The sequence below is a fragment of the Polyodon spathula genome, chromosome 12, assembly GCF_017654505.1.
Source record: "Polyodon spathula isolate WHYD16114869_AA chromosome 12, ASM1765450v1, whole genome shotgun sequence".
Classification (NCBI taxonomy): Eukaryota; Metazoa; Chordata; class Actinopteri; order Acipenseriformes; family Polyodontidae; genus Polyodon; species Polyodon spathula.
In genome coordinates, this window is record NC_054545.1 from 19738303 (window position 1) to 19763737 (window position 25435).

The 25435-nt window shown below is 39.1% G+C and overlaps 1 protein-coding gene across 6 annotated transcripts in view; it reads right to left on the reverse strand.

Annotated features, from left to right (window-relative positions):
* smoc1 (SPARC related modular calcium binding 1) overlaps positions 1 to 22623 on the reverse strand; it is a 120944-nt gene extending 98321 nt beyond the window's left edge. For 3 of the 6 annotated variants that reach the window (XM_041267363.1, XM_041267361.1, XM_041267360.1), the window contains exon 1: positions 22287 to 22621. In XM_041267363.1, the coding sequence (XP_041123297.1) occupies positions 22287 to 22388 (102 nt within the window). In that variant the 5' untranslated portion in view covers positions 22389 to 22621. Of the gene's footprint in view, positions 1 to 22286 lie in introns of all 6 variants that reach the window. The other 3 variants (XM_041267362.1, XM_041267357.1, XM_041267358.1) reach the window with 2 other exon arrangements.
* Between the last annotated feature and the right edge of the window lie 2812 nt (positions 22624 to 25435).

Below are 25435 nucleotides of genomic sequence, written 5' to 3' on the forward strand. Positions count from 1 at the left end.
AAAAAGCTTTCACTGTCACAATGCATATTTGACAAGAGCTCTGCTTCATTCACTCGTGATTTTGGGATAAGCCTCAGGTATGCGCTGTGTTTCAAGTCGATACTTTGAAATGCAAGTATCTGGTAGATATCATTGTATGAGATAACTGAACTCTGCATGTGCAGCCCCCTAAACGTGTGCTAGCTATAGAATAATAAATGCGCGGCATGAAGGGCAGCAAAGCACAGGCAAGGAAGATAAGAGTGGCAGAAAGCATGTTTATACGCAACACTTTGCTTAGTTTACTATTACTAAAGGTTTATATGAAACTGCGAGGTATCTGTCACTGAATTCACTCAGTATGTGACTTGCTTGCTTTGTTGGTACTTGAACAGCTTATTTTAGTACATCCAGTATTGCTTACTAAATGGGACGTTTAGCAATGTATGGGAGATTCATCTTTTAACAAGATATTTAGGTTACATCTTACACCCTGCACTTCTTAATAGAGTGCAGGTACTGTCAAGTCATTTGCTTTCATTTATAAGATATGCAGGGGTGTAGGACAATGCGAAATCCACTAACCCAGCCTACCATATGTCTAGGGGCTTAGTGTAAACAATGCCGAGAGCAACACAGATTCAGAAATGCAAATCTTCACACTTTGTCTCTTACAACACATACAGGTACTTACAGGTGTGTTCTCATTTAAGGGAAATACCGTAGTTGTCAGTATAATAATTTGGTCATGCACCAATACCCTTTGGATATGCACACATTGCATGCATTTTATTTTCCCTTTGTTGTTGCATAAGTTTAGTTTTCATGGGAGCAGTTCAGGAAGAAGATGAAGTTTCATGACGTGCAGCTTTTTTGGCTCTGAAGAAAGGCACACTTCGTTGTGACAGTGAAATGAGTAAACTGACTTAAAGAATCAGCGGTGTACCAACTGCAAACATGCTGGGTTAAATGGGTGGCATATGATTTTTTTTAATTAGTCACAGTGATTCTATATGCCCCTATTGAAACATCACCATCACCTGTTTCCAGTTAAATGTTATCAGAACCGGTAAAAAGAGAAGCCCCTACAAAAAACAGAAAAAACAAAAACAGTCTCCAGAGCTTGTATATGCAAGTAAAAGCAGAAGCATTAGTGTTAGGTGTGACAGACAGGTTGCGAGGGGCATCCCTGCAGCTGAAACTACCTTTGGGGAATGTAAACAAACTGACTGTCAGCAGCTTACTGTCGAGAAGCAGCTGCGTTCTGCTCAAGTAGACTATAAAGAAGGATAACCCATCCAAGACTGCAGTAAACAGACACAAAGGAATTATATTTTGGTAGTGCTCTGGATAATTGCGTGGATATTCGAACAAACACTGCTTCAAATGTATTTGGAGGTAGAAATAATCATGTCTATATTTTTTCAATTAGTTCTTATATTTTATGAAGGACTATATCAAAAAGCTATCATGTAAAGGATAAATGACATCTGCATTGTGTCTTTTGTTTATAAGGTAACTTGACGGCATGCCAGGGTCATTTTACTAAATGGTATGAAAAACATTTGTTTCAGCAAATTCACAATGAAATAACATTTTATAATTTGTTTGGATTTTGGTAATTTTATTTTAATCTAATTATGGGGCAGTACATAATAAGGTTCTGCTACCATACAGTTTGTACTGAATGTGCCTCTGTTATCAGTCTTACAGTACCTTAATACCGAACCAGTCCTGGAGCTGTTTTCAGTGTTACAAAATCCTAGCATTATAGTGTGTGTGTGTGTCTGTGCATGCGTGTGGTGTGCGTGTGTAGTGTGCATGCATGCATGTGGTGTGTGTGTGTGTATCTATGTGTGTAATGCGTGTGTGGTGTGCGTGTGTGTGTGTGTGTGTAGTGTGCGTGTGTGACTGTGCATGTGTCCTTGAAGCCAGGTCTCATGTGAGATCTCTCCCTCGATCTTCCCCCAGGAGGGTGCTAATGCCTTAAGCTGCTGGTCTAACCTGTAAAACTATTTTAAGATGCTATTGTTTGCAGGCAGTGCAAGTCCAGGGAACTCAGGAACACAAGCTTTTCATTGCAAATCCTCTCAATAAAAGGGTTTGCACGCCGGAGCTCATTATTTTAAATACTTCGCAGGTTGAGAAAATGCAGTCGTGGATAAAGCAGTCTGGCTGTTCTGTTGACTTACTTCAAAGTTTATAGAAACAGTTCCTCATGCTTTAGGTTGTTATTAGTTCTTCAAAAAAAGCTTTACCCATCTGTTCTGTTCTAATATGAGGAGACTTCATACCTGAAACTCTAGGGATGCAACGGTTAGGATTTTCCCAAACCAAACCCAAACCAGTACTTGCATAAAATTCCAAACCAAACGACAAAAGAGAAAAAGATACAGATACATCTCACCACTACTCTCTGATTTCAGAAACATACTTAAAACAAAATTAAAATCTCTCCTGCTCTCTGCAGACACAGTCGTTGGGCTTTTAAACAAGGTCGGGTTCAGTATAGAATTATATTGTGCTCACCGCGGACGGGGAAGGACTGCAGCACTGCAAACTGACACGGAAGTCGTTTAGACCACATATCATCTAATGCTGGTTTACAATCTATGGAAAATATGCTGGTTACTGGCTTCGGTGTGAAAACATCCTCAGAAATTATTGGTCAGCTTCTCTTGAAGCTCGCAAAAAAATCGGAAGCCCCTTCCTCGAGTGCCAGTGCAGTCTGGTGAAGTGTTTGACTGTTCCATGAATCGTCCCACATATGTGGGAAATCAGTCTGCTTTCAATTCACAAATATCATTTCATCTAAAAAATGTTACTATAAATGGCAATATTCAAAGTAATGTTTATTGCAAAATATATGTTACAATGAAACAGTCTTCAGTGACTATTTTTTCTCAGTGGAAGGATACATAATATATTTCTTATTTTTCTCCTTAAAAAAAGCTAGCTTGTGTAATTATATATATATATATATATATATATATATATATATATATATATATATATATATATATATATATATATACACAGTGCCTATAGAAAGTCTACACCCCCTTGAACTTTTTTCACATTTTGCTGTGTCAGTGTCTCAGAGTTTCATGCATTTAAATGAGGATTTTTTTCCACTTATCAGCACACCGTACTGCACATTGTTAAGGGAAAAAAGGTTTTATTGAGAAAAAAGTTATATAATAAAAATACAAAACTGAAAGATAATAACTGGATAAGTCTCCACCCCCCTGAGTTAATACTTGGTGGAAGCACCTTTGGCAGCAATTACAGCTGTGAATCTGACGGGATAGGTCTCTACCAACTTTGCACACCTAGATTTGGCAATATTTGACCATTGTTCTTTACAAAACTGTTCAAGCCCTGTCAAGTTCTTTGGGGATCGTTGATGGACAGCAAACTTCAAGTCATACCACAAATTTTCAATTGGATTTAGGTTGGGGCTCTGACTGGGCCACTCAAGGACATTTACCTTTTTGTTCAGTCCAGTGTAGCTTTGGCTGTGTACTTTGGGTCGTTGTCATGCTGAAAGGTGAACGTCCATCCCATTTTCAGCTTTCTTGCACAGGGCAGCAGGTTTTCCTCAAGGATTTCTCTGTACTTTGCTCCATTCATTTTCCCTTCTATCCTGACAAGTGCCCCAGTCCCTGCCGATCAGAAACATCCCCATAACATGATGCTGCCACCATGCTTCACAGTAGGGATGGTGTTCTTTGGGTGATACGCTGTGTTGGGTTTGCGCCAAACATAACACTTTGCACTTAAGACAAAAAAGTTCAATTTTAGTTTCGTCAGACCACAAAACTTTTTGCCACATGGTTACAGAATCTCCTGAGTGTTTTTTTGCACACTTCAAACAGGATTCAAGGTGGGCTTTCTTGAGCTTCCCTCTTGCCACCCTACCATACAGGCCAGATTTGTGGAGTGCTTGGGATATTGTTGTCACACGCACACTTTGACCAGTCTTGGCCATAAAAGCCTGTAGCTCTTGCAAAGTTGCCACTGGCCTCTTGGTAGCCTCTCTGATCAGTCTCCTTCTTGCTCGGTCATCCAGTTTAGAGGGACGGCCTGATCTAGGGAGGGTTTTGGTGGTGCCATACCACTTCTTAGTAATCATCTTGACCGTGCTTCAAGGGATATTCAAGGCCTTTGATATTTTTTTATACCCATCCCCTGATCTGTGCCTTTCAAAAACTTTGTCCCGGAGTTCTTTTGAGCGCCTTGGTGCTCATGGTTGAGTCTTTGCTTTGAAATGCACTACCCAGCAGAGGGAGCCAACAGGAACTGCTTAATATATCCTGAAATCAAGTGAACTATACGCACTGTATATATATATATATATATATATATCTATATATATATTATATATTATATATATTTATATATAAGAGAGAGAGAGAGAGAGTAGTCAAAAGTTTCCATACCCCAATGGAAATTTATAATTTCTAGAAAACTTCTCGAAAACAAAGAATTTTAAAAAAATTATTTTGTGCAGAAGTTTTGCTTTTGTGGATGAGGAAAGAAGCTACAAGAAACATATGTCTACAATTATTTATTTCAGCAATTTTTTTTGCAAAACTCCAAAAATGCTAATTCAAAAGTATATATACCCTTTAATGCTATGATAGTGTTGCCTACAGGGTGCTAGAAATTTCGATATGATAATGCAGAACCTAATTCTAGAAAAGTCTAGAAAATGCTAGATTGTAGGTGAAAATTCTTAGAGAGTATAAAAGGATTAGGCATAGGATGATTGCTGTCATTACCAATAAGTCCATATGTGAAAAAGTAAAGACCTATCTGAAGACCTTAGGCAGAAAATGATTTATTGTCATAAAGCTGGAGAAGGACACAAATGCTGGCTGACTGCGGTGAAATACACTATGTAACAATTTTTGTTCCTGGGTAGTAAGTGTTATTTCTTAATTGCTTATGCCTCAAAAGTATAGAAAATGGCTATTATTCCCCACAAACTTTGCTTTTGTGACCAGGACAGTGATATTTCAAAATATCACTATTTCCAATGGGAAAACGGGCAAATGTGTGTCTTTTCATTCACATAAAGTCAGAAAAAAACAACATATGACTACAAAAGATTTAGAAGTGAGTAGTTTTTCGAGATTTACGATTATACTGTATTTACAGTATAATCGTAAATCTCGAAAAACTACTCACTTCTAAATCTTTTGTAGTCATTTTTGTATTACTTTAGTATAAATACATGTTAATTTGGATTCATATGTTGTTTTTTTCTGACTTTATGTGAATGAAAAGACACACATCTGCCCGTTTTCCCATTGGAAATACTGATATTTTGAAATATCACTGTCCTGGTCACAAAAGCAAAGCTTGTCAGAAATAATAGCCATGTTCTATACTTTTGAGGCATAAGCAATTAGGAAATAACACTTACTACCCAGGAACAAAAAAAAAAAAAAAAATTGTTACACGGTGATATCAGTTATCTATTAAACAAGGACCCACGTCTCTCAAAAAGACTAAAACTGCCTGAATTCAATATCGCTTTCGGAGTATACTGATTCATCACATGCGAAAGTCACAGCTGGAAGCGTTCCAATGCAACTTCTGGTCAGTCTTTCCACACGCAGCATTTGTACTCCATGTCAGATATTCAGTATGTCATTTCAGCTGGTCAGTACCAAACTCTTATCACACCGGTGTAGCATTAGAAAGTGGTACATTGTCAGAATACAGTAACTTAATGAACAAGACTAAATGAGAAGTCCACTGCAGGTTGCACAAGTGAGTAAAAATTTAAAATTAAAAAATACTAAAAAATGTACAAAACCCAATGTATTGCATACGATAAATATTTGGAAAAACATGATAAATTACATTAAAAAAGGAAAAAGACTGGAGAATTTGATAAATTCAATTTAAAAAGACGTAAAACACAGAAACAGCATAACGTACCAGATTTGAATTGACACGCCCTGCTTTGTTAGAGGAAGTGTTTAGGCATGCAAGAGCAAATGCAGTGCGCTGCATACCACTTTTAACACGTACCTGAATATAACACTACATCAGACTTTCATCATCCATTCTACCCCACAGCGTCACACATGGAACCGCACAGACATGATGGACAGTCGGGACACCATGTATCAGACATGTTCTATTGAGGTATGTGTAAACTAATAAAATAACAATGAATGCTGGGACAATCTTGCATCAATTTCAGGAAGGGGCATGTTACTGCGCCCCTCGGGTGTTATTGCAGTGGTCTCTGGCTGGGTGAGAGCCCCCCGGGTGTTATTGCAGTGGTCTCTGGCTGGGAGAGCATCCCTCTGGTGTTATTGCAGTGGTCTGGCTTGGCGAGAGCCCCTCAGGTGTTATTGCAGTGGTCTCTGGCTGGGCAAGAGCCCCTCGGGTGTTATTGCAGAGGTCTCTGGCTGGGAGAGCATCCCTCTGGGGTTATTGCAATGGTCTCTGGCTGGGCAAGATCCCCTCGGGTGTTATTGCAGTGGTCTCTGGCTGGGAGAGTATCCCTTGGGTGTCATTGCAGTGGTCTCTGGCTGGGCAAGAGCCCCTCGGGTGTTATTGCAGTGGTCTGGCTTGGCGAGAGCCCCTCTGGTGTTATTGCAGTGGTCTGGCTTGGCGAGAGCCCCTCTGGTGTTATTGCAGTGGTCTCTGGCTGGGAGAGCATCCCTCTGGTGTTATTGCAGTGATCTCTGGCTGGGCAAGAGCCCCTCGGGTGTTATTGCAGTGGTCTGGCTTGGCAAGAGCCCCTTGGGTGTTATTGCAGTGGTCTCTGGCTGGGAGAGCATCCCTCTGGTGTTATTGCAGTGGTCTGGCTTGGCGAGAGCCCCTCTGGTGTTATTGCAGAGGTCTCTGGCTGGGAGAGCATCCCTCTGGTGTTATTGCAGTGGTCTGGCTTGGCGAGTGCCCCTCGGGTGTTATTGCAGTGGTCTGGCTTGGCGAGAGCCCCTCGGGATGCAGGCGAGTGTTTCTAGCCAAGGCTTTCTTTCACGTGGAGTTGACAATCAAACACAATACGAATCAGTAAATTAATAGATATTTTTGTTTGTCATGACGTTATGCATCAACGCGTGGATGAATGGGACGAGTGGGAGAAAGGCAGAAGGCAGGTGTTTGTACCGGTGTCACAGAAAATAAGTTAGCCATAAAATAAGTTAGCGTTTGCCTTTTTGAGCATTTCTACGCATGCGCGAAACTTAGAGCTTAAAGGCAAGGTTAAGCTGTTGACTTTCTGTCTGTACTTTTACTCAGAACAGACTGTTATTGTGATGTTTTACTCTTAATGTTGTAAGGATCTTTATTAAAAGCTACAGTATATGTGGTAAACATCGGAAACGTGTTGTTGTAATATTAATAACATGTTTTTCATATCATTATTTAATAATAGGTTAACTTTAGGCTACGTAGTTTACAAAGTTTACATTTAATCGCTGGCTACTTTATTATAGGTTTTCTTCGTATATATACTTGCAATATATGAGCAAAAGAGAAATATATACAGTACATGCATTATTTTGTATATGGGTTATGACATAAAAATAATTTACCATTTGTCGTACGATTTATTTTTATGTGCAATTATATTTGTGATTAAAATGTAATAACAGTTTTTAATATGACATATTATCTATTATTTAATAATAGGTGTTAAGTTTAATTCCCAGTTTACAAAGATGTGACAAACTCTCACCAGAACTGTCTTTTTAAATTTGTAATCGCCACGGATATTTATATTAGGTGCAAAAAATACAGCGAAAGAGAAATAAATCCATGTATATGTGTATGTGTTGACATACTGTATCATTTGTCTTGCGATTTATTTTGATGTGCAATTATATACTGCTGTCATAAGACAGTGTTGAAAGCTGTCAGACAGTTTTGAAATGCCAGTCAAGTATCAGACACTTACCTCGCAATCAAACGCTTAATTTGTGCAGTTAGTTTTCCTATTTCAGGCAGTTTAGAACTGCACTAGAATAAAACAAGCGATGAAATACACTTTCATACATTTTCAAAAATAATGAAAAATGTAATATTTAATTATGAAAGTAAATTTAAGTATGAAAGAAATCTCACTAATAGTTTATTGCAACAAAGCACGATTCCATGTTGTTCAAATTATTGAGAAGAGACATTTTTGCTGCTTACTATTAAAATGTTTTTGACCAAAATAGTGTGTGTGTATGTGCGCGCGCGCACATATATACACACACAGGAACTTCATGAAAGTTACCAAAGAGAAAATCGCCTCGGGCTGGACCTGCAGCTGCCAAACTTCTCTTCTTTTTAGGTGGGGTGGTGGCCAAATGAATGACACTGATAAAGATATATTCCTAAAAAACCTCCAGCATGGAATTAAACCACACCTTCTATAAATATATCCCTCCTTCCCATACCCACCCTTACACCTTTGTTTTTTGTATATTGTTTTGTATTGTATATTTTGAATTGTGTACATGCACTGTGTGTATTGTTTTGTTTTATTAAAATGCATTTTTTAAATATATTTGTAATTGAGAAATGTATACAGACATTAGTATTACTGTATGGTATGCAATGAATGCTGTATGCTATCTACATTATATTCATGATATCTTTATATGTGATTAATCAGATCTGGTGTAAAACATAATAATTAAAATAAACCAGATAACGTTAACAGCAAGTTCTCACACGTAAATGAGTTTCATATAATAATATACAAGTAAAAAGTATAACCTTTATTTATTTACCTATATTTGTATTTAGGCACGAGGATTGCATAGCACTTCACATGCAAGTAAAATGTAATAATATGTGAGCACGGGGAATTGCACTTTATTAATTCACATGTAGTTGTACCGCAACTCCAACTGAATGATTGATTAGAAATCGAGTCTCGGTACAGCTGCATAAAAAAGCAGCATGTTTTTACTCACTCGGTGTGGCAGGCTGGCGAGTGGATAGAGGCCCAGAGACAGACTGCAGTTCAAAAAAATATCTATTTTATTATAAATAAACAAAAATAAAGTGCACAAGGGCAAAATAACAGATACTCAAACACAAATAAAGCAAAAACAAAACTCACAAAAATAAAGTTTCCAGGCTGGGCAATGCCTTCACTGGATTTAGAAAATTCAAAAAACCACAAAACAAACACCAACCTGCTTCCTCAGCTCCCTTCTCCCAAATGAGAAGCTGAGGCCTCCTTTTATATCAGGTGGCTGGGCGCTGATTGATCGTTAATCAACCTAATCAACTAATCAACCCCAGCCACCTGAACATAATAAACCCAGGCAGGCAGGGGAAGTTAACCCCATCCCTGCCAATTTAAAAGGGCAGAGCTTTGCTCTGCCACACTCGGGTTTGAGTGTTCGGTGAGTGGAGAACGGGACTGGAGACGGAGGTAATTGTAATAGATAATAATAGAAGCTCACCGTGTTTTGTCTGTATAGTCCGATTTGTTTGTCTTTTTGTTTTGGCTACAAGTTCTGTGTCTTGTTTGTCTTTTATTTTCTGTCTGTCTGTTTATTATTAAATGCTGAGCGAGACCAATCGCTCAGCTTCACCAAACTCTACCTCCTGGTGTTTATTTCCTGGTTTCTGGTCTGAGGTCACTCACTGCAGCCGTCTTTGTGACAGTACTACATTAAACTGGAGAGCTATCTGAATTATTAGTATTGTACAGTATGTCAACTCGGATAACATATGTTCATGTAAATAATATAACTGCACTTTAGGACTGTATGCATAGGAAGCCAATCGTTTTGTGCATTTCTCAAATTATATATACACCTTAAAACACCATCTTCCACTAAAAAGTTGTATGTTTTTCATATTAACAGGTTTAGATATCCCACGTAGACTTAATTACAACGTCAAAAACATTATTCTCTACATGAAGAAAAGTGTTTGTACCCACTTTCCCACTCAATTTATTGAAAAGGTTCAAAGTAACCGAGCAATTTCCCATGAAAATAATATAACTGTTAAAGTGAGCCTACATAAACACTTATTAAACACTTATTTGCTTACCCCACAGTATGACATGTTCGCAAATGACTTTTTTTTTTAAAGGAAATACACATTTGGCAAGTAGTGATTTTTACTACGCATAGACATAAATTATACTGACAAAGTAATGTTTTTAAAATATTTGCTTATGTTAAAAAAACTAAAATACAGCGAGCAATTTCCTGTAGATAAAATGTATTTATAATACAAATCAAATGTAAATATACATTACGATAAATGTAACCTTTAAAAAAAAAAATACTGTCTGCAATACACATAAACAAAAATGACTGTCGGTAATGCAAAACTTGTTTTCGTTTCTCAAAAAGAAAAAATACAAATGGTGCCCTGAGAACCTTCCCTTTAAGCTCTAAGATTCGCGCATGTGTAGAAAGGTTCAAAAAGGCAAACGCTAAGTTATTTCACGGCTAACTTATTTCCTGTGACACCGGTATAAGACTTTAGGAACTGAACTATGGGACTGGGTCAAAATAGGGAAACCAAAATTTCTGCAGAATAAATTATGTTCGATTCATGGTCAATCTAAAATTTGACAGTGACTAATGTATATAACAAGTGTCCAGTATTAACCAAAATATAATGCTCAGCTACAAACACATAAACCGAGCCGGTTCATCATACAACGACCTTCATTCCGTTCCACAGCCAGATTAAATTTCATCACTTGCATTATTCTCTAGCCACAAGCTAGATGAATTTACCAGAATGAAGAGGCCGGATTACAAATGTTCAGATCACAATCTTCTATCCCGTGGTACTTCAGTTTAAGTTACAGAGACAAATTTCTGCACGTTCTTACAAAAGCTACTTGTCGCTTTAGAATCTATTCTACTTGCTTCTTTAAATTACTGTTCTAACACCGATAAACTAGATGTCCATCAACGAACTATCTCAACAGATACAATAGAAAACTTATTCAGGATACAAACTCCACCGCAGGTCATCTAAAGATCTGCTCCAAGCTATCATCTTCCAAACCAACCATCACAAGGAATCCTGTAGTTCCATCAGCATTCTGTGCCAAGATACTGTCCTATTCCAGGACATCCTAAAAATAATGTTGTCTTTGCTACCGTGGGTGCATCCGGCTTTGCAAAATCACCACCGAAACCAGTTTCTTGATCCATTATCGGCCCGTGCATCAGTGACCTTAAACTTAAACCGCAGGTTACACATTCTGTATATTTAAAGCATGTAAAATAATGTATTAAAAGTCCTAATTGCCCTTTCTGCTTCTAGCTGTCTGTCGAGGCATTCCTGCAGATCACGTGGACCCCGAACTTCGGTATCGGCTGGCTATCGCCGCGTCCTGCTGCAGGTCATAGATCTCGGGCTTCGTTCTTTGGCCACATACATGGCATTTGGAGTGAGTAGAGTTTTGTGCTGGCTACGTTCGTCCCTCCTGCTCCCTCTGCCTGCCACTCAGGGTCCTGCTGCAGTTCAGGGCAGTTTCTATTTTCTATGAAAAAAAATGATCACAACCAACTTGAACCCCTACTCCAAATCCATCAGCTTTACTATACATATGGTCACCACTGTATATAAGGCTTTCAATAGATCACAGCATGATTAGGCATTAGAATATTTAATTAAGGGAATAATAATTTAGGTGTGGCCCAGGAACTCGGCTCTTTGCCTGAAAAGAGCTGCCCTCCCTCCTATGTGGTGACACAGCAGTTGGGTGATGGGGAAAAAAACTTTACAACAGACGGATGGAGGTAAGTCCTGGCTTTTAAAGAGACCAAAGAGGAAAGAAGAGAGGCTGTCGTCTTTTTTTTTTTTTTTTTTTTTTTTTTGCAGGTTTATGAAATCGTATCTAGTTTAAAACCAGTCCATACCAGGATCTACAGGTAGTGGATAAAAAAATGAAACACCAATGTAAAGTCACTTAATAGGGCGTTGGGCCACCACGTGCAGCCAGTACGGCCTGCATGCGTCGTGGCATACAGTCTACCAGCCTCTGGAATTGTGCAGGAGGGATGTGGCACCATTCTTCCACGAGAAAGTCAATCAACTCGCGCTTGGTTGATGGAAGTGGAAAACGCTGTCTCAGGCGTCGTTCCAGAATATCACATAAATGCTCGATTGAGTTCATATCTGGTGACTGAGAAGGCCATGACATATGAATAACATCAGTGTCATGCTCATCAAACCATTGGGCGACCACACATGCTCTGTGGATGGGGTCATTGTCATCCTGGAAGACCCCCCCCCCCCCGGCAGGAAAGAAATGATGCAACATGGGGTGAAGATCACTCTGTACCATTAGGTAGCAATTAGCATTGACCTTTCTAAGGGAATGAGTGCACCCAAACAATGCCAGGAAAATGCTCTCCACAACATTACAGAACCACCAGAACCCTTCACTGTTGGAACCAAGCACTCAGGGCTGTAGAGTTCTTTAGGTTGGTGCATCATGTGCACTCATCCATTTGTCGAGAACATGGTGAAGGATGATTCATCTGACCATATCACATTTCTCCACTGCTCAGTAGTCCACTGCCTGTGCTCTTTGCACCACTGGACTCGCATACATGCATTGCCAGGTGTGATGAGCGGTTTGTGCACTGCAACCCGACTACGGATCCCGCTCTGTGGAGTTCTCGGCAGACCGTTTTTGATAAATTGGCTGCTTGCGCCCCAGGTTGAAAGTTGAAGTCAACTGATCTGCAGTTGCTCGCCTGTTTTGCCTTCCACTTTGAATTAATGCACGATTCTGGAGTATGCGCTTCCACCCATTGTTGCCCTTTGCTGATGATGTCTTTCCCTTGGAGTTCCATGCCGACATCGCCTTAGACACCGTTGCTTGTGAAACATCAACAAGTTGAGCTGTCTTGGTCACTGAAGCTCCTGCCAAACGCGCCCCAACAATCACCACTCATTTAAAGTCAATGTGGTCTCCTCTTGCAGCCATGCTAGCCATAATTATAGGCAACCAGGCCTGTGTAGCATTTTTATACGTGACCCTAAGCATGCTGGGATGTTATTTGCTTAATTAACGCATGAGCCACACCTGTGTGGAAGCCCTTGCTTTCAATATACTTAGTGTCCCTCATTTACCCAGGTGTTTCAATTTATTTGTCCATCAGTTGTAGTTTAAAACCAGTCCAAACCCCCAGTAGTGTGAATATGGCCTTCTCTCCACAAACACAGGGACGCTCAGCTGGGCTCTTTGACATGAACAGCAACAGGGCCTATCACATCAGGATCTGCAGACTAGTTTGTTATAATAGGCTCGTGTTACTCCCCAAACCATGCCCTAATCTCTGCTAAGTCCCTTAGTTGCGGCAGTTATATACAGGCTCAGCAGGAATGAATTAATCATTCATTGTCACATGCTGCACAAGACAACAAAACAACAAAACAATTCCCAATGTAATGTTTCACAAATCGCTCTACAAAATTGTTTGGCTTACAGACACTTTTGTCTGGAATTTAGAACATAAACTGTACTTTCACACACCTGAATGCAGCCCACAGTTAAAGCTTACTGTTCATAATAGGAACTTTCTGTCAATACTGATCACCCGGGTGGAAGATGTTTTCAAAGAAACAGAGACAATACAAGATCTTGCCGAATGGAAACAATTCATTCATTCATAGAGTGTGTTTATGGCCATCAGTTTACTAGATTGGAGTGGGTATAAAATAGTTGCTGCTTTGACGGCATATAACTGTTCTAAACTGTGGCACGCAATTTTTTATCCACAGATTAGAAATTCCACAGAATGGTTCTCATAGGGCAGTTTAATAAGGGAAACCTGGAACTACCCTGGCTGCAAATACAATATTAGCTTGACAGCTTGACATCCTTTAAAATATAATGTCAGAACACTAACTGCACACAATTCCACATGAGTTTGCAAATGGTACATCCTCCAATAAACTGCTGAGCAATTTTACAACCAAACTTTGCGCATTTGCCCTGAAGGGAGGGAGTTTTAATCTGACTCAAATTAAAACTGAAAGGAGAAGGTTAGTCTTATTGTTTAATGGGCCAAACTTCCCACTTTGCCAACTAGCTCCCCCAGAAAAAACTATGCTGAGATGGACACACATTTTAACATTTAAATAATTACATTTCTATTTTGAGCTATGTGTGATTACTAAGGGGTAGATGTACTAAAGTGTTGCGCCTGTCATAATAGTTGCAAACCAGTTGCAAACGAGTCGGAAGTTTAGGGTGAAATGTACTAAACAAGCGCAATGCTATTAGCAAATTTTTAGAAAATGTTTTAAGGCAGCAGTTTTTCTTTGCGGTCCAACCTTAAATGATTATGTAATTATGTGCGTTCCTGCATAAATTCGCAAAAAGCGGGTGCAAATCAAGGTTCTCAAGTATACCCACCCCTCGTTATATCGCCCCTCGCTATACTGAGGATTCAGGTATATCGCGGTCATGGAGTTGGCTCCCCATTTTTACAGTTTAACTACGCATGCTTTAGCTGCAATATACATAGGCAATTCCACTTAGCAATTACCTTCCGCAGTACGAATTAAAAAATGAGAAAGCGGGTTGAGTAGAGTATTTATCTTGGACCCTGACATCCCTGATAAGACGAGGGAGTGGTTGTACACTATTTCTTACCCTATTTGTTTTTCTATGGGTCTCTTGCTATATCGCAGCCCTCGATATGTAGCAGATTTATATTGGACCCCGACACCCGCGATATATCGAGTGGGTAGTGTTTTATAATGAGATGTACTAAATGCTGCCGGCAATTGTGACAATTACAGTTGCATCAATTTGTTAATAACTTTTGAAAGCATATCTTAACCCTCAATGTTTCATATAATTATAGTACTAGAAACATGGGAATTGTTTTTTAATGTCACCACCAGGGCAGCGCTGTAAATGTGAAAAAAAAGCAAACAAGAGCTCAGGACAGGCATAAAATATGTATCCTATGAAGCACAAACAGTCAAGTAGTCTACTATTGTTGAAATACTCTAAAAAACATGTGCTAGTGAATGCTGATACCAAGTTAACAAAACTGGATGACCAGCTCTATCCACAAATATAAGTATAACATGCATCTGAGTAAGTATATGTTGGCTCTCAAACCAGCATGCCAATGACACAAAGTGCAAAGATACCACCTTCTTCCACCTGGTCTGCAGCGATCCATTACAGAGCATCTTCTCCCACAGCAAAGTGACTTTTGACAAACCTACCTACCCATTTTTTCCAGACTGGCTACCTGCAACAAAGTAGCTAAAGGGACAGTACTCAAACCTGTCTCAGCTACGGGAGTCATATCATGAAAGGGACAAAATAAATTATACATTAACTTACAGCAGAAAGCACTTTGTGGAACTGGTTATAATGCACCTGCATGAAGAAAACAAACTATTAAACAGGCCAGCAATGTTGAACAGAGGTTAGGTAAACAGCTTAGCTACAAAGTAAAAGACTCTCAGATCAAAGGTAGCTGCTCACTTGGCATCGTAATACTGCAGTATACATTCACATTGGCCCCAACACAGGCACAGACACAGACAGCTCCTCAACTATCTGGCATTATCTCATTTTTAAATGTATTTATTGTAAGCCACACGGACCTCTGTCAGTGAGATAATCTGTTTTCTAAATATATGTAGAAAGGTAATACATACATGCATATACACAGTACATACATACAGTGCCTATAGAAAGTGTACACCCCCTTGAACTTTTTTCACATTTTGTTGTATCAGGGCCTCAGAGTTTCATGCATTTAAATTAGGACTTTTTTCCACTTATCTACACACCTTACTCCACATTGTTAAGGGGATTTTTTTTTGTATTGAGAAAAAAACTATATATTAAAAATACAAAACTGAAAGATCATAATTGGATAAGTCTCCACCCCCCCTGAGTTAATACTTGGTGGAAGCACCTTTGGCAGCAATTACAGCTGTGAGTCTGTTGGGATAGGTTGATTGGATTTAGGTCGGGGTGGGCCACTCAAGGACATTTACCTTTTTGTTCCTTAGCGACTCCAGTGTGGCTGTGTGCTTTGGGTTGTTGTCATGCTGAACTTCCGTCCCAGTTTCAGCTTTCTTGCAGAGGGCAGCAGGTTTTCCTCAAGGACTTCTCTGTACTTTGCTCCATTCATTTTCCCTTCTATCCTGACAAGTGCCCCACACCCTGCCGATGAGAAACATCCCCGTAACATGATGCTGCCACCACCATGCTTCACAGTAGAGATGGTGTTCTTTAGGTGATGCACTGTGTTGGGATTGCGCCAAATATAACACTTTGCATTTCGGCCAAAAAGTTCCATTTCAGTCTCATCAGACCACAAAACTTTTTGCCACATGGCTACTGAATCTCCTGAGTGTTTTTTGTTTGCATATTTCAAATGGGATTCAAGGTGGGCTTTCTTGAGTAAAGGCTTCCTTCTTGCCACCCTACCATACAGGCCAGACTTGTGGAGTGCTTGGGATATTGTTGTCACATGCACAGTTTGACCAGTTTTGGCCATAAAAGCCTGTATCTCTTGCAAAGTTGCCAATGGCCTCTTGGTAGCCTCTCTGATCCGCCTCCTTCTTGCTCGGTCATCCAGTTTGGTGGGACGGCCTGATCTAGGCAGGGTCTTGGTGGTGCCATACACCTTCCACTTCTTAATAATCATCTTGACCATGCTCCAAGGGATATTCAAGGCCTTTGAAATGTTTTTTTATTCCCATCCCCTGACACTTATCCAACCAAGTTATTTCAGTTTTTATTTTTAATTAATTTTCTACAAACTGCTAGAATTATTTTTTTCACTTGGAAGTTGTGGGGTAGGATGTGTAGATAAATGAAAAAAAAAAAACTATTTTAATGCATTTTAATTCCAGGCTAGAAGGCAACAAAAGGTGAATATATTGAAAGGTGGTGTATACTTTCTATAGGCAACGTAAATATAACCATAAAGACAGATAGTCAGCCATCTTTTTATATCCTCAGATTCTGAGAGGCTCAATAACTTAGGCTTAGTTCTAAGTGCTAAGGAAAGTAGCTGGGCAAATACCTCACAAAGGGTATGTGACAGAGAGTGAATGAATCCTAGTCAACAATCTCCCTCCCGACCTGTGAGGGCATGGTATAACAGGAACAGTGAGCCCCAAACAGCTCATTCCAAGGTCAGTCGGAAGTTAGTCATCCAGAAACGGGGTGAAGCCACAATACTAGAAGTCAGCGCCTTACTACAGTAGGCGATGTGTCAGTCCTGGATTGGAGGAGACGTGATTGCACTCGCTATCAAAGGGGGCGGGACGGAAGGTATATCAGGGTGTGTGGTCGAGCGATCTATTTCTCTTTTATGGTTACAGACTGACCGAGAGGAGTAAAGAGAAACCGTGAATGTTTAGTGTTGTACTGTCTGTCTATTACTGTAACTGTTCTTGTTTTGTTATTTATAGACAGCTAAGTGTCCAGGAGCTGCTGCTGTTAAGCCAGCATCAAACCAGGACTGCACTGCACCACTGTATTCACTATTAATTACAACAGCACTTGCACCAAGGAGCACTCACTATTGTACTATATACTCACATGTAAATATCCCTTTAATTCACAAACCCTCAGTCACACACACACACAGTAACAAACGTACCTATATTAATCATATTGTTATTATTAATTTACACTGCTTTTGACTACAGTCACATAACAATAAAAATTACAAAAAGCTTTAAACTGTTAGGTATATGTTTATTAATATTCACTTCTGATTTATGCATTTCCCACTGTAAAAAAATCACTGTTTCGCATCTTAGGAATCAGAGCCATTTTAAATAAGTCACATATTTAAGTACTGTCATTTACTGACTCTTAAAAAACATTCTGCAGCTGAACCACAGTGCAAAATAACACATTCACTGTAGATATGATAACATTCTAGATTATAGTTTAGAGAAATTATTTCATTTGAATTTAATTGATGGCCTATCTATCATCCGGGTGCCTAGTGAAGGAAAATATATTGCGTTCTGTTTTACAGGGCACAGTATTCTGGCATTTTATCTGACAATATATTTCTATGCCAAGTGGATGCCCCCATAGATAGAAAAATATAACTCAACTGACACAAGAGGTGTTCCTCTCTGCAGCAAAGCATTTTATACTGTGTCCAAAAAAACTACAGCCTGCCAGGAATGTGAATGGTTGGTTTTTCCATGTGTCTTTATAAGGCTGCATGGTTTATTGGTTATCTTAAATGTCATGAAACAAAAACAGTTATTAATCACAAATTAATTGATTGTGTTCATTGTTTAAAAGCAAAATCCTACAAGTTATAGTCTACTTGTTTGTGAGTGTTTTGTGCAACGTGGAGCGAGAAAGTCGATTTTTAAGAAGGACAAGTAAATTTATCTAGCACTTTGTCCCTTGGACAAGAAGACTTTAAGTCCACACAGACAGGCTTGCTTCTGACTTAGCTGAACTCTTATACAGTGTGATTGAAGGTTCAGCAACAAAGGTTTCTAGAGCTGGGATCTTAAAGCAGTTTCTCCTGTCCAAAGGAAAGGGAAGGCTCAGCGTTTGATTGAAATCAGATTCCTCAGTAATCAGATCACACGCAATGAGATCAGGCACACATTCAAATATGACCAAAACATAGATAGAGTAAAACTAAAGGGATCGAAAGTGCAAAAGATGTGAAATCTAAAATTTAAAAAGGGGAGAGTTACAAAACAGGGCAGTGCAGGCCAATAAAGACTGCAAGACACAGCAGAAAACAAAGCCACGCACCTGTGTAGAGAAGGTTACTATTGCATGCATGCACTCGGCAAGACCTGGTAATCAGATCCCTGAGTTGACAGGACTGACACAGAGCAGAATACAAGAAATCAGATAAGTGGACACAACCCAATTCCTGGGCTGATTACACTGTTTACATGAACAGATTCCTCAATCAGATTGTTTAGTAATCTGTTTTTAATAGGATTTCATTTGCCAGGTAAACACAGTGAGTGAAACTGAAAAACAAAAGCTTGTGATTAAGCAAACAAGCACAGACTTCTGCAGAAATGTTAATGCAGTTAGTAATGGGATTGCTTTTTCAATGTTACTGGCAGTTGTACCATCAAAAAAGTGAATTTCACAGCATTGTATTCCTTTTGAGAACACAAGAGCAGCAATCTCTACTGAGATGAGAACACAAGAGCAGCAATCTCTACTGAGATGAGAACACAAGAGCAGCAATCTCTACTGAGATGAGAACACAAGAGCAGCAATCTCTACTGAGATGAGAACACAAGAACAGCAATCTCTACTGAGATGAGAACACAAGAGCAGCAATCTCTACTGATGAGAACACAAGAACAGCAATCTCTACTGAGATGAGAACACTAGAGCAGCAATCTACTGAGATGAGAACAAAGCACACCAGCTGAAGCTGTGACTGGGTTCAGTGGACCTATCCGGGAACTCCAGTAAGTACTGGAACTGTAAACAGCTCAGTGTGCAGCAGGCTTGCTGAACTACATGTACCATCCATAAATCTGATTGCTTAAGACTGAACTTCACTCAAAACATCCTCAGTAAATGACATTGGATCCCACTATCATTGATTTACAGTGTAATCGCAAACAGCTCCACACATCACACAAGACATTTCTGACAGGTTGGAAATGTGAAACAGTCTTTATTTTTAACTCCATCTAGCATAACTGCCTTAACCCTTTAAGTCCTCATGACTCTGATATTAGGGCGGGTGAGAGTGCTCTGTGCTGCTTATGAACTGTTTAGTTTTCAACTCGTTGTATAATTGAATACTAATCAGTGCAGCACAATCTTTCTGTATTTTGTAGGATTACAGGCCTAAACCACTTACCTAATAAATGTCTTGTGATGAACAGCCCATTTACGCGTCTTTACAAGTGTGTGCTTTTTTTGTGGACGCCTGTACAGCCATACCTTTCTGTGCTTTAATGGTAAAGAGTCTTGTTGACAGTTTGGGGTACAGCAGAGGACACCAGGGGCACGTTTACACCCTGTAACCTGCTCTCTATTTGCTGCAGTAGGAGGTTATAAATGATCTTTAAGCTCTGTCCTATCTTGGGAAGCAAAACTGAATCCTAACGAGTGCATTTCTTGCATTGGAATGGCTACTACCAGGTAGGAACAACCCACTATTATCCAGCCATGAGAAACATACTTGGATGAAGTCATTTTTTATTTATTTTTATTCAGAAGTGTATTGCAATATTAGCTGAACATCAATTGTTCAGAAAAAAATGAGACAAAAAGTTTTTTGTGAATAGTAACTTAGGAACTACTTTAATTGAAAGAGATGACTGTCATTTTTTTAGTTCTGCAACATAAATAGTAAAACAATGCAAGGTATTTTAAGTACTGTTGAATGGTTTACTTTAAGCATTCTGTTAGTTTGTTATAACATTAAAGACAAAAGAAATGGTCCCAAAGTGTGTGTCACCCATGCACCGTTAACACCTTCTGAGTGTAAAACACAAAGCGATGCCAGCCTTGCCTAACTCGAGTTAGCCTTTAACTAAAGTAGTTCAGTCCCAAAGGTACCTTTACAGGCACAGTGGAGAGCTTGCAAAACTATTTGAAAAAGTCACAATGTTCTTTCTCTGCTTGTTTGTTTTTTCAAATGACGAAATCCGTGGCCGTGTCCACTTCTGGCAGCATGTTGAGCACAGGCAACGATGTCTGAACCGTGCCTCCCATTTCCCCAAGACGAGCAGCTCAACAGCGCCGCCCAGATTCCACAGAACAAAGGAGGACATTTAGCACAAATAAAATCATTACATCCAACTGCAAAGCAGTATCGCACCTTAACCCTTTGGACAGACACACATAGGACTATTTCAGACGCTGGTGTCGGATTACAGAACTAGGGTTCAGTTTGGCAGGAGTTGCTGCAAGCTTCAATGACAGCGTGTATCTATTTGTTAAATTCTGTGTGAGGAGAAAAAAAAAGAGACAGCAACAAATCCAAACCTCTTTACTGTGGCATACGGTCGCTGACAAATTTTTTGGTAGATTAATAGCAGGTGTTGATTTCAGAGAATAGAAGGTAAGTAAAAAAGTATATGATGATTCATAATGCAATAGTGGATGGAAGTATATTCTGATTAAACATACAATAGTAACCCTTTGGAAGATTTGCAGTGTATCTTTAGCTCCATTATAATTATACAGGAAACAGACTGTTCAATGTACGTTCAGGCTTGACTGGATACTTGAACACGTTTTTAAATCTGCCTCCCTGTAACAATCTGTTTAGGTAGCTAACTGTATTATAAATGTACACTGGTCATTCTGATAAACACCAAAACACGCACTGTTATTGCATGTATAACATCTTGCCAGTAACCTATTATAAACCCTTGCTGCTGAAACTATAAAGCACAATGTGCTTAAAAGCCTGCTGTGTAAAGACCTATAGTGTCTTCTTTTTTTCTTGTTAGCATTCAGAATAGAAATGTCCATTAGATTAAAAAGTATAGCAAGCAACCTATTGCCATCAACAAACCCATCAGTCAGGTCGATACCTTTTCTCTCCAGTTAACCTCAGCTCGTATATTATATATATCTATATATATATAATATATATATATATAGATATATATATTATATATATTATATATCTATATCCAATATAATAATATACTATATATATATATAATATGATTTCCATACACTAAAGGTAAAAAGGTAATTTTTTGTTTCCACTTGTTGATATTTTGCTCGGTTTGTTTATTTGTTTAGATAATAACTGCACAGTTTGCTCCATTCTCATCACCAGCATGTTATATACAAGCATACATGTAAAATGACTCCCACTATGACTAGGGGGAGAAAAAATCTAAATAGCAGAGCAGTCCAGTGCTCCTAACATACAAAATCACTCGCTACAGTAGATTTCAATACCAATAACACACTCTACTGTAAAATCATATCGGGCGTGTTTTAAATAATTTTGGTACGTAGGAAAATATAAATTGTATTTTTATTGAAAAGGATTGAAAAGGATTTACATGGGGGGGGGACTTAGATCAGCATTTTACGTATTGAAAAGCGTTTACAAGCTAAAATGTAACAGACACACAGACACACACACACACACAAACGTAACTGTACAGTAGTACACTGCTGTACAACGTGTATATTTAACGAATTAACCAGTGCTTTTTGTAATGTTAACTATGAAACTAGCACACTGCAACACCTATTTCAAATGCACAAAAAGTTAAGCTGAAAATAATATAACACAGAAACCTAAGTAGAAATTGTATATTCCATATTCTTTATACTGTAGGCTGAAAAGATTTTGACTTACCCTGGGACTCGAAGACTTTTGACCACGACACGCTGGTAACTGCACCAGCAACAGGAAAAGAAAATATAAAAAAAGAGAAATTGCTAAATGTTTGAAACACATTTTATGTTTTTAGGTAAAAATAAGTTTTATATATGATTCTGTTATATTACAAAAAATGCTTTTTTCTAAATAAAATTAATAAACTCCCATGTATGGTTCAATTCCTTAGTAGAATTTACAGAAAACACTTTCTTTAATGTAGGGGAGAGAACTCAGAGATATAGATATAGATATATATTATCCTCAAAGTTGAACACATCAGCCTGTCCCATCTGCTGCAGGTTAAATGCCTCAACGTTCATTGGAATTTAGTTATAAGTCACAGGGGCGGTAACCAGCAATGCACGGACACCACTCCCAGCCAATAATACTCAGCAACCGTCCAGTAGGGACCAATCGCACCACAGAGGCGGGGTTTCAGCGTAGACGACCTGCCGGGCGCGTCCAGATTCGAAATGCAGGGAGAAAGCTAGTAGGGAGCAGGCATGAAAAGTGCTAGTTTCTTTAGACGCATAAAGTTTCTTTAAAAAAGAAAAAGCGTTTAAAAAACTAATAACGGTGGACTACATTTTTTTTTTCTAGTGAAGATTTGAGTGTGTGTGTGTGGGAATCATGATTCGGTATCTGTCTCGTTGTCCTCATCACGACAGAACAGCAGCATATGTGTTTGTAGTTAGGGGTGGCAGCAAGTGGAGGCTAGGAGACCAGGACTAATTGAACTGCAGCATAAGAGGAAAGAACTTGGGATCTACACACCACTTTAGCTGTCAAAACTAAAGCTTATTACAATTTTTAGGGCCGTATTTCCAAAGCGTTTAGTCTTTCTTACATTACTGAATTACATAATAAAATCCTTTTGTTTTTCAACATTACTTTCTAAAACTACCCAGGCGGAGAGGTAGACATGTTCTTTCGTCTCTCCAGTTTGACCTTCACAGGGACAAGAAAAACGAAGCTGTGGGATTGCAGGTGTGGTTTGCCATGCTCTGTGAATCGTTACAGTAACTGCGAGACTGGCACCCAGTCATTACACGAGACTGGCACCCAGTCACTACACAAGACTGGCACCCAGTCATTGCACGAAACTGGCACCCAGTCATTACACAAGACTGGCACCCAGTCATTACACAAGACTGGCACCCAGTCATTACACGAGTCTGGCACCCTGTCATTACACGAGACTGGCACCCTGTCATTACACGAGTCTGGCACCCTGTCATTACACGAGACTGGCACCCTGTCATTATACGAGACTGGCACCCTGTCATTACACGAGACTGGCACTCTGTCATTACACGAGACTGGCACCCTGTCATTACACGAGACTGGCACCCTGTTATTGCTGTGTTTCTAAGCTTTACGTATCCTTATCGTGACTGAATGGCTATGTGTGAGTGGTGGCTGGATGGAAATGTTTTACAGGGGACTGTTGCGAGAGACCCTTAAACACTTTTCTTATTTCTTGCCCCAAATAAAAGCATAGCAAAGTGTAATAAAGCACAGTGAAATTGTGGTAAAGCAAATGTAAGCAGAGAGATGTAGTAAAGCATATTAAAAACATGGCAAACTATGTTAAACTATTGTAAATACATAATATAACCAGGAAAAGCATGGGGACATTTGCAAATTTACCCTGGTAAGCTTTCATAAACGTGGGCATCAATTAAAGTAAATGAATTGCTGGTTAGTTAAAAACAAGTGTGAGTGATAAAGAAGTAAAACACAAAGAAAGAGAAAATGTACTAATGTTAATCTGGTTTATTTAAGATTCAGAAGTGTATCTAAATGTGTGATATTAGCTGTTTGATTGTCCAGCTGTTTAACTTATGAAAAGTGATTGAGTGAATCTGAATCACTTTAGGGATCTCAATATGAGCTGTAGACAGGACCCTCACACACAATTGCACTGGCACCAAATTTTACAAAGTGAATAAAGCACAGTAAAACATAGAGACTAAAACACATGCAAGCGTGACCAATCATAGATACCACTAGTAAAGCATGCTGAAAACTATTGCTCAGCACAGTTAATGCCCAGTACTGTATAAGCGTAGGGAAAACATGTTACCGTGCTAGAAGTTTGTGGCACACACACATTTTTAATAAGGTGGGCTATTGATTCTCCTCCGAATGCTACAAATTTAATTATTTAATGCTTTCCTGACCAAAAAAAAAGAAAAATATGTATCCAATTAATGTAATTATGCTGTTATGTTGTACAGCGAACAGGAAACCCTGAAAAGATGGACCCACAGGCCAGGATCTCAGAGTTTCTCTCCTGTGCTGTGTGCCACAGATGTGAAGGGTCATGGCTGTGACACCACAAGCCACTGGAGAAGGGGAAAGCTGCCGCTGTGAAACCTCATCTCCAAAAAGGACAGGCCAGTCCCACCTGGTCCATCTGCGACCTCCAGTGGAAACAAAACTGCCCTGTTTTACTGGGCTATTATTTAGTTGTTGGCTTTGACGGTTTGTGCTGCTCATGAGTGTCCAGATGAAGCAAGTTTTAATTAGAGCTATTGAAACCTTTGAATTGGCGCAATTAGGGTTAGCATTAATGAGTTCTGTGTGTGCTGATTTGAACAGTGGGGTCTTTTTACAAGTGAGGGGTTGAGGAGTGTGAGGTCAGGAAGAGGGAAAGGGGAAAGCAGAGTGTCAGCAAACACTGGGAGAGGTATATAATTTCAATGACAGCCAGCTTTGATGTTCTAGTTGATTAATTCTGTGATTTAGCTGGAAACTCAGGAAGAAACCACAGTAAACAAACTCCTACTGCTCCACAAATTACATTTTTTTTTTTAACTTAGGTCAGGAAATTACAAAGTAAAAGGATTATAAACCATGTGAAGTCTGGTTCAATTAATGTAGAAATGTTTTAAGGGACATACAGTGGCAAAAGAAGCGGTGGATTACACCGTGTAACAATTTATTTATTTATTTATTTTTGTTCCTGGGTAGTAAGTGTTATTTCCTAATTGCTTATGCCTCAAAAGTATAGAAAATGGCTATTATTCCCCACAAACTTTGTTTTTGTGACCAGGACAGTGATATTTCAAAATATCATTATTTCCAATGGGAAAACGGGCAAATGTGTGTCTTTTTGTTCA